The following is a 13882-nucleotide window of genomic DNA, read 5'->3' on the forward strand; positions in this document are numbered from 1 at the left end:
ATTATATGTATGTATGTTAACATGTTGGTTGTAAGACCATGCTTACTTCATGGAAAACGGACCGAAAACATTAAGAGCGGTTTCGCACTACGTCCGATCCAAATCGGATCCGAACCCGTGAAAATATGGTCCGTAGTAGCCGTAGAACTATTTCTATGGTAAGTTACGCACTAGATCCGATCTCAGTCCGATTTCTTTCCGTCATTCAACGTGTGCGGTGCGTAACTTACCATAGAAATAGTTCTACGGATACTACGGACCATATTTTCACGGGTTCGGATCGGACGTAGTGCAAAACCGCTCTAAATCTGAAAAAAAAAATCAACACACTCATTTTATAACTGTAATTCATTACTTTATTTCATTTAAGTACATCATTTTCGGTGAATCTTTCTGTAAAGCAAATAATTAAATATCAAATTTCTAAGATAACTAAATAAACTTATGTGTTTTGATACAGAACCTATCACAAGAGGTGTCAGACCTGACGGAGCGGTTGCAGGAAGAACGGTTCAAGACTGAGCGGTTAGAAGAACAAATCAACGATCTCACTGAACTACATCAGAATGAGGTAATTTACCGTTTTTAAATACACTTTACAGTAGGTATGGTCCTACTTTCCGAGCAGTTTCCGTGCGTATGTCGAAAGTTTAAACGGCCATATTTAGGTACTGTAAAACGCACGATACACGTGCGAATAGGTAATTCGCAACTCGTTTCGATTTAAAACAATTCCCTTCGGTCGTGTTTTCATTTAGCGCCACTCGTTTCGAATTTCCCCTTTTCTGCACTTGTATCGTAAATAACTATTCTAACTTTAGTCTTGACTTTCACGAAAAGATCGTGGCTGACCAGTGTACGAGCCCCGATGCATATGTTTTCGTCTAGTGAGACCATTTTTTGAGGTTCTCGCGTTTGTTCAAAAATTATGTTTTTGTTTAAAAATTACTAATATTTAATGCTTATACTAATGTAATTTAATTTTATATGATAATACTCTGCAATAACTAAATCCAAACACAAGAAATATCTTTTGTACTGAAAGGAAAAAAATCACGTTTCTTTTATTTTTTTATTGACGGGTAGGATTACAACATATGTGAAAAGGGCTATTACTAGGGAAAGCAATAGGGCTCTGCCAATGTACTGACAATTTTGTTTCGAGCCCATGCATGCAGCAGTGCTGTAGGAGAGGTCAATATGATTTGGACAACGTTTTTGAAAAGTCCTTTTTTTCAGCAATAAAAGTCTCACGCAATTTTATTATACGATCAAAATAAACTACATTAAACATTGCTATTATGGTTCCCATTACTGGGTCATTTTATGTTCATGTGTAAAATTTATTAAAATAAACAAAATTGTTGCGTGGAACTAGACGAAATAATTTGCATCGGGGCTCGTATAGATACGCAACGTCTTTCGTTTACAATAAAAAAAATATTATGTCAACAAGCTTTCATAAAAAAGTGATTTAATGTAAGGAAGAATCAATCAGCACAATTATTATCAAACTGCACAACGGGACTTAATCGCGTATTTATGTTTTAAGATTTACTTCCGACGCGACTTAAATACGCGATTAAGTCCCCTTGTGCAGTTTGATAATGTTTAATAATCGTGAAAGTTTAATTCAGTGTAGCACAGTTATTGTTACCTATTCCTAACATGTTCAATGTTAGGAATATAGAATAAAATTAGTATTTTAATAATATCGTTGCCTTTTTTAGGTTGAAAATCTAAAACAAGCTTTAACGGACGTAGAAGAGAAGGTGCAATATCAGAGCGAAGAGAGGATACGGGACATTCATGAAGCGCTTGATCTCTGTCAGACGAAAGTAAGCTCGACAGCATTGTAACATTGTGACATATAGTCCTAGTCTAAGTTTACCATGAGGTATAAACTCCAATTCAATTATAATATTCATGTAAGCCTGTAAGGTAAGGTGGGTTAAGAAGACTAACATAATTTATTTTGCTCGGAGCAAGACAAACAGTATAAGGATTCCATACAAATAATAGTCTTACCCCACTTTACCTTAACTGTATCGTTCAACAAATTAACATTTATTAAAGATTAAATATCTTTGCGTTCAAAATTTTCAGGTTAATATTCAAAATGTCCCAGATGTATCAGACAATTTGTCTCAAAAAGTATCTAACTAGTTCGACCATAGGTCCTAAACCGCGCATCTGTTTCGGTTCGTTCAGATTAGCAAACTGGAGCAATGGATGGCGGGCGGCGTGGCGGGCGGCGGCGGGGCGGGCGGCGAGGCGGGCGTGGCCGCGCTGCCGCCGCGGCTGCTGCTCGTCAAGCTGCTCAACGTGGCGCTCACGCTGCTGCAGCTCGCGCTGCTGCTCATGGCCACCATCGCCGGCGTGGCCATGCCCTTCCTGCGCACCAGGTATGTCTAATAAACTTAACAAAAAAAACAGACTTTGTAACAATAGTCTAATATTCGGAAAGTAAATACACGAGTTACCTACTATAGGTAGGCGTACCTATAAAATTAAAAAAATCCCCGGAATTCTAGAGGATTGCATCATCAGATTCTGACGTAATGATTACGGATCTAACTGTGAAGTACAAAATATAGCTATATACAAACTACAAGTTCATTCATAATTAATTAATTACTTATAAAATTATATACGTTATCTATTTATTCTTGCCCAGGCAATATTGTGTATAGGGATTGCAATCCGGACTGGTTTTGAATCCGGATTTTGGCCTCAATCCGGCGGATCCGGCCGGATCCGGCCGGATTGGCATTGCGGATAAAAAATTGATCAAGTCACGTATTTTATCATGTTTTTAGCGTTATATGCGAAGTTAAGGATATTTTTTAATGGATTAATAAAACGGGTGTCTTAACAGGAGACCTAGGCTCTCCGAAACATGTCGCGCGAGTGACTAAAAACAAGTGAGTCTAAACCGTAAATTATTCAATGTTAGTATGTCTCACAACAGTTTAATTCGATGATGGCTGTTTTAAGTTTCAAAAATCAACGTTTTCATTACTTAACCACAAATAAAATCTTCTTTTTCTCTTAAAATATCTATAGCCCAACCCACATTTCCAACAAAAAGGTGCTCTCAATTCAACCATTTTAGTTTTAGCAAACAAAATCAATAAGCGTGTATACCTATACAAGTACATTTAGTAGCATAATAGTAACAAAATAACATATAAATAATAATAATAAATAAATATTATAGGACATTTTTACACAAATTGACTAAGCCCCACGGTAAGCTCAAGAAAGCTTGTGTTGTTGGTACTCAGACAACGATATATAATATACAAATACTTAAAATTAAATACATAGAAAGCAACCATGACTCAGGAACAAATATCTGTGCTCATCACACAAATAATTGTCCTTACCGGGATTCGAAAACCCAGGATCGCGGCTCCACAGGCAGGATCACTACCCACTGGCTAGGTCAGACCGGTCGTCAAAAGTCAACATATATTTCTCTATTTAATTTTATAAATATTTATTCATTATATATTAAATGCAGGTAACACTTATTATAAGTGGGCTAAAATGGCTGGTTTGTACAAAATAAAACGAAAGAACATGTACATTAAATTACAATGTAACAACACAATAAATTGAATATAAACCAATCCAGTACTTACGGTGCACGGAAATCTCACGACACATATTTCGTCGGCTAGAAGACTGGCGTCAACTAACAAACAAGTTGTTGTGTTGCTGTTTGCGAGCGAGAAAATTCGAATACTGGCGAGAACTTTTAAATTTTAGCAGTGTTTAAAGCTGTTATTTTATATTTTAGCGCTTTATATTTCACTTTACCGGATCCGGGACCGGATCCGGTGAATTTTGCCGGATCCGGTATCATGAAAAATGTGCCGGATCCGGCCGGATTACCGGATCCGCCGGACCGGATTGCAATCCCTAATTGTGTAATATCGACATAGAGTTAGACCAAGCTAACTCTGCAACGAATTTGATAGCACAGAGCGTTGAAGTATTATTTTAAACGTCCTAATTTCATCGACATTTATGAAAACAGTAACGTTCTGTGCTACTAAATCCGCTGCAGAGTTAGCTTGGTCCAACTCTATAGTCATTTTAACATACATTCAACCATATGACAATGACAACTTTGTATTACAATTCCAGAGTACGAGTCCTAACAACAAGCTTAGCCGTAATGGTCGGCGTGATGGTTCTAAAACAATGGCCGGAGGTGACGCAGCTCTCCGAACACCTGGTCCGGCGGCTCAAGGAATACCTCCTCGACAAACACCATGACAGGTAATGGGTACTTCCAACCGAGATCGCCGTACGGGGTTGTGGTATGGGGTAACGGGACTTGGAACTTCTGGACTGTTTTAACGTCGTATCGGAACCATAGCAACAAGATAATAAAACAAAGAGTTGTTGATTGTATTAGAGAAGTAAACTTTAAGAAAAGAATGCGGAACGTGCCCCCTAGTTTGACTATTGAGCCAGATGGCGCTTTACTGCGCCGTATGTCTTGTGGTCTTTGGTGAAACGTCAACTTTGGATAACCAGAGCTACCGCATAACGTACAGTCGCCATCAGATAAATCGGAGCGGCCAAGGTATTCATAATATCTGAACACGCACTTAAACGCCTTGACAATAGAGGCGTGTTCAGATATTTATGAGCGCCTTGGCCGCTCCGATATATCTGATGGCGCTGTACAGAACCATCTACACCACCTATCAAGATTTTACGCATCTTACAAAAACAATGGGTCATTGCTAAAAGATATCTATCTTGAAAAAGTCTCTTTATGAACCATACTTATAAGAGTGTTTTATTTATCTTGAGTTGCGAAGGTTTTCAATTAAACTAGGTAAAAACAGAAAGAAGTTTTAAGTTTCGTTTCTTACTGGGTTCTAAAAAGATATATTGTAGAGATGATAGTATTAAAAATATTATTAGTTTTTTTTACGTGTCAGTTTTATATACTATTATTTTTATGGTTTGTCTGATATGATCATAATTATTTTATATACTTTTCACATCCAAGACGCTTTGTATGTACAATAATGTATATGTATGTATAATAGTTATAGCAGACATAAATCATATCAACAAAGTATAGTATTTATAAATTCAATATAGGTACATATGTATAATAAATCCATGTAAAATATTTGTTGGACGTAATTGCAATAATCATTTCAAATTTATGTTATTTTTATTTTCGTTTTGTTTAATTTTCTTTTTTTTTTCACTACAGGTATGAATGCAATGCGTTATGTGGTTAACTAAACACAATTCGGCGTTATTGGTGAATTAGGTAAAATATTGCAATTTAGTCCTGTTTATTTTGTCATTATGTCGGCAAAATATATGTAACATGGACGAAATTGTGTTGACATACTTATGATAAGTTAAATATATACCGGTTGTTGTTCCTGAAAAGTGAAATTTGACGATTATTTTTGACATAATTTAATCATCAGCAGGCGTATTATGGATGGTTTTATCCACGTGATAAAATAACAGTTGCTTTTTAACATCGCAGGATAGAAAGTGACGGAGACCGTTTTATCACGCTGTCACGTAGACAAGAACGACCATCATATCCGTACTGATTAACTCAATTTGACTATTCATTAGCGACAACTGTTTGTATATGAAATAAATGACATGTGAAATTAAACATTTGATATTTGTATCAATGATAAAATATTTTTGACAATACTTCGACAGATTTCTCAAACTGTTGTATTGTAAAATAGAATACAAGCGGTTAATTATAATGTATGTTTTTTGTATTATTTTTTACTGATACCAACTTGTATTTTATTATATAATCAAACTTGTATAATTTTTGTAGTGGCGTGGTGTTAATCAAATAAATATAAACTTTATTTCGCATAGAACAAAGTTGCTATTGTATTTATTCGACATAGACAGCAAAGAAGTTATTCTATTATTAAGCAAATTTTCCATTAGTTCATTTTTGCAATGTAGTTTATAAAGAAGCTAGCTTATCATTGTCCTAATTTTATTGTTTAAATGTTTAACCCACGCTACTAAAGATGTTTTAGTGTCATGAATGCTCAAATATACATAATGTTTAGCCAAATGTACAGAGGCATGATACTAAAATTACTTACCTAAAGTTTTGGAACGTTTTGTGAACGCGAAAATATGTCAAACGCCGTGCTATATCAAAAGCGACCTTGTGCCAACTGACATAGGTTGTAATTTCACTTTTAACCTTCTGAACGCCACAGACGGCAATTGACGTCAACGCAAAATCGTGACAACGACGCCAAAGACGACATTTGACGTCGATCATTTTTTGATGAAAATCTACTGAATAACACCCCACTTTTAGATTTGCATTATTTATTCTCAAAACTAAATTTAATCCCCGTGGCGTCAGTGGCACGGCAAATGGATGCGCCGTTTGGCGTTCAAAAGGTTAACTGAAAAACAGGCGTCTAGATACTTTTCGTCATATAGTAGACTAAGGCAGTCAAGTGAGCTCCTCTACATATATTATAACAGTGATATTCATAGCTGTATTTTACTTTAGTTGCGATTTAGTATAATGAACAATGTTTTGAATACGGGCTGGGCCCGACGTAGGTCAGTGGTTACTCGCTACCAGCGTGTCTAAGTGTGGTATTCCACCTGTCCAATTTCTTAGTCCAAATGTAAGACTAAAATACACATCGGACAAAGAAATTTGACAGGTGGAATACCGCCCTAATCAAGGCTAGAATTTTAGACGAATTCTCGAATTCATGCGACACGCTTATCACAATCCTTTCTTCATTATCGTAGGTGACGGACATTTTATTTTACCATTAGTTTTTCCGGAAATTCGACGGTAGTATTTTCTATCAAATTATTTATCCGCCACGTCGAGTTTCCGGGCAAACGGATGTAGCACACTGTATATACTTTTTTTACGGGAAAGGAAGTTTGCCATCACATTAGCTTTTAACATAATTTTGAATATTTTTTTTACGGAAGGCTTTAGGCGGTAGACGGCGCGTTACTGCTCATATACAGTACTAGAGTACAGTCGCCATCTTATATATCGGAGCGGCCGAGGTGTTCACAATATCTGAACACGCACTCTAACGCCTTGACAATAGAGGCGTGCTCAGATATTTGTGAGCACCTTGGCCGCCCCGATATATATGATGGCTACTCTACTACGATTTATAATATATGCCTCAGCAATAATTGCCATCTCCGTGTTAAATGCAGATGTCAAAAACATTTAAGAAACACATCGACTGACGAAGCGCGTATTTTATAAATCCTAGTACTGTAATCTTTGTAATTTTTTAGCAACTGTGGATGTTGTAGTCAATTTTTAAGATTATAATGCAAATTAAAATAACATATGTATATTTAGCGAAATATCCTCTAGCGCGGAGTGCGGCCGCTCGCCCGTTATAGTGTTTTAGTGAATGCGGTTATTTCTCATTAATATGATTATTCAAGTGTCTTATTCAATGGTTAGCAATAATATATTAGGGTAAACTGTAAAGTCACTTGGCACGGTTAGCGGCACATCAAAGATCTATTCAATGATATCTAAAACAATAAGATGTCTGAAGAGATCACTTGTGTTCATAATGTACCACATTCAAAGATATGTTTACACTTTTCGCCTTATTACAAAGGAGTAAGGTGCAAAAATATAAACATATCTTTGATGTCCACTGTACATCAAGCAAGGACTTATAGAAAATGTCCAGTATTTTAGAATAGTATAGTCCTGCGAGCGTCCGCACTCTGCGTCAGGCTCGGTGAACTATCTAGGAAAATCTTTTTACTAGTACACTAAACAATACGATATTGATATTTTTAAAGCGAATACATTCCAAAATTTCTTACGGAATAACTAATGAACATAGCCAATACTTTTTAACTAGATTTTTAGTCTAAACCGCCGAGTTGAGCAGCGTTGTTGCGATGTACAAACTATCGAGGTTTTGATGCCGTTAATCGTTAAGTTGTCGATGTAATTATGTACATATTATTTACGTTTTGTTCTGAATAAGTTTATTTTTGTGACGTTTTATTGGCTCCTCGCATGTTGTTGACGAATGTAAATGTTGTGCATACGAACGAAATGGCAAATAAATTATTATAATATACAGCCAATTGTTGGACTCTTCATTATTGTGTTATGTGAGAATGGACATCAAGGTACCTATTATTGCAATGTGTTATAGAGATTCAATTTCATTTTGTAAACTTAGTGAACCAAGAGAGGTTTAACGTTTCTAGACACACCACACACCTTTAATGATATTAATATGACAAATTTTACTTCAATATTATATTTAACAAACTTGTTTAAGGTTTAATACGGGTACCGACTATACCTAATCATATTTTTTTAATAAATAAAATATATTTTAATTATATCCCTGATAACTTTTTCTTGGTTCACTCTCATAGAAAAATAGAATTATACCTGACATTGTGCCCCATATGTAAAATATGAAGAAATCTATGACAATTAGTCTTTTCACATCCTATATGTATGTCTGTTTCAAGAACGAGAATAGTGTTCCTATAGTTTGGTTAACGAAGATTTTAAATTAGTTAAAAAATATAATACATACCTACATTATAATCACATTGAATCAATGAAATTATTTATTAATTATTTTAGTTGTGAAAACAGTAAAAGCGGAGAATAGACAGTTATAGAGGACTAAATGAAGTCAAAGAAAAAACGCTGAAAATTGTAAATAATATACAAAGACATTTTTGAATCTCATTCGAAGTGTCGGTGACTTTGGCACTCTTATATAACCTTCTAATCTCTGGTAAGCCAGCGGACCTACCGCAAAAACCGAAATTTCATTATCCGCCTCTTACTCTTGCATATCCGAGCAATAGAGAGACAGATAGTAAAGTTTCCATTTTCGTGGTACGGGCCTTAGTTCTTTACGTAGTATCACGTTGGTTTTATTGTTTTGTATCTCGTGGTCGCCCATCGAAGTGAAGTTGTACATTTGTATTGGATGAGAGTATGATATTGTACATTTTGTTGCCGGCTATGGATTGAATTAATGAATTAAATCATCACAAACTTAAACTGAGTTTTATTTAATATGATTATTCGCTAGGTGAAAACATGTCACCTTTACGTTATCTCATGTACAAACTGTAAGAGTTTTATACATGTATATTTTATCTTCTTGTGTTCCCAATAATAGGGATGTTTCCTCTACTTAAAATAAATTATTTCACACCGTGCACGGAATAAAGCACCAGATAATAATTAGAAAAACATAGACAGCAGTTATTTTTAAGCACTATTTCTATTTAATAAATCGGATTGAAATATAATAAAACCGGGCAAGTGCGAGTCGGACTCGCGCACGAAGGGTTCCGTACCATAATGAAAAAAAAAAAAAACAAAAAAAAAGCAAAAAAAAAACGGTCACCCATCCAAGTACTGACCACTCCCGACGTTGCTTAACTTTGGTCAAAAATCACGTTTGTTGTATGGGAGCCCCATTTAATTCTTTATTTTATTATGTTTTTAGTATTTGTTGTTATAGCGGCAACAGAAATACATCATCTGTGAATATTTCAACTGTCTAGCTATCACGGTTCGTGAGATACAGCCTGGTGACAGACGGACGAACGGACGGACAGACGGACGGACGGACGGACAGCGAAGCCTTAGTAATAGGGTCCCGTTTTACCCTTTGGGTACGGAACCCTAAAAAGTAGGTGAGTTGACTGTGACGTCACTACATTCGTTTTCATATAAATTCCATATTAGCAAATTGTTTTGACAGTTCTAAAAAAGAAGCTGATTTGACTAGTAGGAATGTAGCCTATTGGGACTATATCCCTCTTGGTACAGATGTCGTGCATAATTGGTTTCCATCGTATATTCTCGGAAACGTTCGTATTTGTCATGTTACCTACAGTCAACCTCAGTGCTTTTTGTACCGAGACTGACTGAAATAGCAAGACACGTTGCTCCTACAGATACTTATTATGTTTTGCATTCGGGAAGGAAAAATAAATAAAAGTGAAAAATTGTATATTAAAACTTTGCTTATTAACTAAGAATAAAATTTCTGCATAAAATATATAAAAAAAACATACAATTATATAATTATGATTTTCATTAGGTACGACTTTGGTAAGATTCCAGTATTAGGTACCTACTCTTTACAAGTTAGGAGACTAATACATCGTGCTAGCAAATGAAATAAATAACATAAACGATTAAACATCTCATACATGTATCTGCAAATTGAATAGCTTATTATGAGCTTATTACCACTTTTACTAAAGCCTGACCAGTAATATATGATCATTGTCAAGAGGGCGCTGTTATTCTCATGTAGGTATAGGGTGACAGTTCAGTATAGTATGAAAAAATTAGTTCCAGTGAAATTCCGCAACATGGCGCATGATCATATATTCGGTCAGGCTTTATCACGAATTTTCAAAAATAGAATTAGTGAGGTTTTCCTAATTCTTATTAGTAAACAGTCGTTGTTCCCGTTACATTTGCCAATATTACTTACTAGATACAATTAATATAAAGTACCTAAGTTTAACTAGCCGTTAGAAATACCTAGTAAAAATGCATCGTTCATGGCATTAAAAAGGAATGGAAATTCTTTGTAATCTTACCTACTAGTAGGAATTTGTGTTAGTTCATACTCGTAGTAATAATGGAATTAATTCATAATTATGGCTGTCTTTAATTCTTTATGCAAAATTATACGTAGTAGAATTGACAGACGCGGATCTACCCAACGAAGGCTTGGGCGGCAGCGGAGGTTTGTCCATTGGCGAGCCCAGGCCAGAGTCCTCAAACTCGTCTACCTCCACCAGATTCTGGTCGATGAAGGACTCAGGCGCGGCCTCGTCACCAAGATTCTGGTCGGTGTAGGATTCGGGCGCTTCGTCGAAACTCTCGTCCGGCTGGTCGATTATCTCGACCTCTATGGAGTCGTCGAGGAACTCCGCTGGTTGCGACCTGTGAGGAATTTAGGAATGGAAATAGAAGTGTATAGTTAGATTTCATAGAGAGCGACCAATGTCTGCGTAGGACGAAATCAAGCTTTTAGGTTGGATTGGTCGGTCGAGCGTAGTTACCGTCGGTTGTTTTATCGTCATGTTGCTAGTGTTGTTAGGCTTTTTTGCCACGGCTCATGTTCACTTCCGTCCATTTTGGCAACTATAGTTCCGTTTTTTTAGCATTAGAAATAAGGTAAACAATCTTGATGTGTCTTTTAATTGAAAAACACATTTAAAAAATAATTTACGGCAAATATGTAACAATTATGAATATAATACGATCATTTATATTCTTTTGCTCTCATAAGTAATATTTATTGATTTTTAAAAAGCGTTTTTCAATTAAAAGACATGTCAAGATCGCTTACCTTCTTTCAAGTTCTTTCTAATGCTAAAAAACGAACTATAAGCCCGCAAGACACAGGAGTCTCGGAAACGACACCGATCGTAATTACGAGTCTTCTGCTCGCCTGCGCACTGATGTGCAATACAGCCAGCCGGTCAACTTTATTGTGAGCGCATATACCAATGTGCAAATCTACTAAGCTTGTAGTGTACTAAGTACTAATCTACTAAGTGTGTGACAGACTGCCGCGAAAATTACGAGTATCAACCTCTTTTACTCCAATGAAGGCGTAGTTAGAGAAAAGAGATAGTTGCTCGAAATTTTCGATGTTCGCGGGCCTCTCCTCTGACGCAGACGTCGGCGTCGCTGTGTCATGTCCAGAATGTTGTATTTATTCGTACGCCGACGTCAGCGATCGATATCAGTGTAGAAGGAAATCAACTCAATAAGTAGATACACCCAAAAAGTAAGTAGGTAGGCTTACCAATCTGCCTTTTATAGACAGAAAATAAATAACTGAAACATACCAACAATACCAACGTTCACGAAGAGGACACTCACAACAAGAAAGCACCCAAGCCATAATAGATTAAAACTTGTGAAAAATAGGATAATAGCGAGTTATTTAGAATGAAGAAAAGAGTATTCAAATAAAATACATTCTTAGCTTTACCAATTCCGTTTTATTATTCATTAATCAGTTTACATTTGTCCATACATTAGTGACCCTAGCGCATAACCTACGTCGATACATAATGTAGGACCCTTCTGTCATAATGCGGTCAAATAAAATGGAATATCAAGCGAATTGATCCGTTTGATTAAATAAATCTAAAATATCGGTAATAAAGTAATATTTTTCATAATAAAAATCTTAACAAAATAAAAATTTACATTTAAAAATATAGTAAAATTAAATCGTTGTTTCCCGAGGGGAAAGTCCTCAATAAAATGCTCTACAAAAATATTTCACAAGACTTAAAATAACTTAGCAAATATACATTCAAAAATTAAATATATATTGATTAGGGAATTTATTAAATTATGGTAGAAATGCCAAAAGGGAATGCCTATTGTGTTAGGAATGTAGTTTTTAAATCGGTCGTCATAAAAATAAAAGGGTTTACTATCTTACACATACACAAATCCACATTCAAGTTATTGCCAATTCCCACGCAAGCTTTAGAGCAGATACTTATCAAAATTAGAGAGTTAACGTAATCTTTTGATATTATGTTTACTTTAACACGCAAATTCTAAAATAAGAACGTTATTTTACAAGTAATTACCGTTACAGTTTTGATTGTATATTAAGTGTAAATTAGCACAAAATATATAGCTTAAATTAATGTTATCTGTAGATAAGTTAATGTGTTTTATCTAGGACACCGTTACGTGCTTGAGCTAAACGTTCTAATTCTCGATGAAATTAAACCTCTAATATAAACACAGTATATGTCTAAAACAATAACATAACACCCTTCATAAGAATGATAACTTTGTTTGGAAGCCAAAAATATCAAAATTAGCGTAAAATTGTATCAGCCTACAAAGTAAAAGAGAATCTTAAATCTTAACCGAATTAACCGCGATTGCTTGAAAGCAAGTTCGTTGTATAAGTGTATAAAACATTGACACGTCGTAATACTACTCGATAAGTACTAGTGTAAGCCGTTAGCTTGACTACAGTGGCGTTGGCAACTCACTGCAACCCTCATGTATATTTTAGCTATCAGTCTAATCTAAAAACTTATACTATTTCGTCTAGTTTCAGTGTAGAAATAGTACAAAAAAATTGTTGCCGTAATTTTCAAGAAGTAAACTCTAAAACGCCAACAAGACGAATTTTTCTGAAGTAATTGAAATAATATTTACCAAATTAGGTAACACAATGTAGGGTTGAACAGTAAAGTTAGCGCTATATCTTGAAAGGCCTAATATTAAATAAGTTACCCTTAACATACATTGTTACATACACATATTATTTATATATACTTAATATAATTCCCACCTCGCGAGCAATTTCTTCATTTAAATTGATTTAATTGTTATCCTTGTTTCAATTGGAATAGGGATATATTATTTTATTATATTAAATCAATTTAAATAAGTTTCCCAGGACATCACAAAGTACCTTAACCTGCTTAACCATGCTGTGCGGTTAACTAACAAATGTGTTGACACTATTTTTTCCATTACTAAGACATTTTATAGTCTTACACTAAGTGCAAGTGACATAACGGACAGATGTAGTGCATAATTGTTATCCATCGTATTTTCTCGGAAACGTTCGTATGTCATGCTATTTCAGTAGTACTTTTTGTACATAGTCTGACTGAAATAGCAAGACACGTTCGGACGTTTCAGTGAAAATACGATGGAAAATTATTATTATTTATTATACACTACATCTATAACACTTATAAGTTGACCGGTACAGCACATACTTATATAATAAAACTGTATAAAATGATCGGTATAAATGAA

General features: G+C 35.2%; 2 protein-coding genes across 9 annotated transcripts in view; one reads left to right on the forward strand and one right to left on the reverse strand.

Annotated features, from left to right (window-relative positions):
• LOC134675419 (transmembrane and coiled-coil domains protein 2) overlaps positions 1–9094 on the forward strand; it is a 77330-nt gene extending 68236 nt beyond the window's left edge. For all 8 annotated transcript variants that reach the window (XM_063533665.1, XM_063533664.1, XM_063533667.1 and 5 more), the window contains 5 exons: positions 461–571; positions 1731–1838; positions 2212–2405; positions 4156–4290; positions 5249–9094. In XM_063533665.1, coding sequence (XP_063389735.1) covers positions 461–571; positions 1731–1838; positions 2212–2405; positions 4156–4290; positions 5249–5276 — 576 coding nt within the window. In that variant the 3' untranslated portion in view covers positions 5277–9094. The remainder of the gene's footprint in view (positions 1–460; positions 572–1730; positions 1839–2211; positions 2406–4155; positions 4291–5248) is intronic.
• Positions 9095–10722: 1628 nt separating this feature from the next.
• LOC134675474 (plastin-2) overlaps positions 10723–13882 on the reverse strand; it is a 77304-nt gene continuing 74144 nt past the window's right edge. The window contains exon 15 of the mRNA XM_063533743.1: positions 10723–11008. Coding sequence (XP_063389813.1) covers positions 10738–11008 — 271 coding nt within the window. The 3' untranslated portion in view covers positions 10723–10737. The remainder of the gene's footprint in view (positions 11009–13882) is intronic.

Source organism: Cydia fagiglandana, chromosome 22 (assembly GCF_963556715.1).
Source record: "Cydia fagiglandana chromosome 22, ilCydFagi1.1, whole genome shotgun sequence".
In the NCBI taxonomy this organism is placed as follows: domain Eukaryota; kingdom Metazoa; phylum Arthropoda; class Insecta; order Lepidoptera; family Tortricidae; genus Cydia; species Cydia fagiglandana.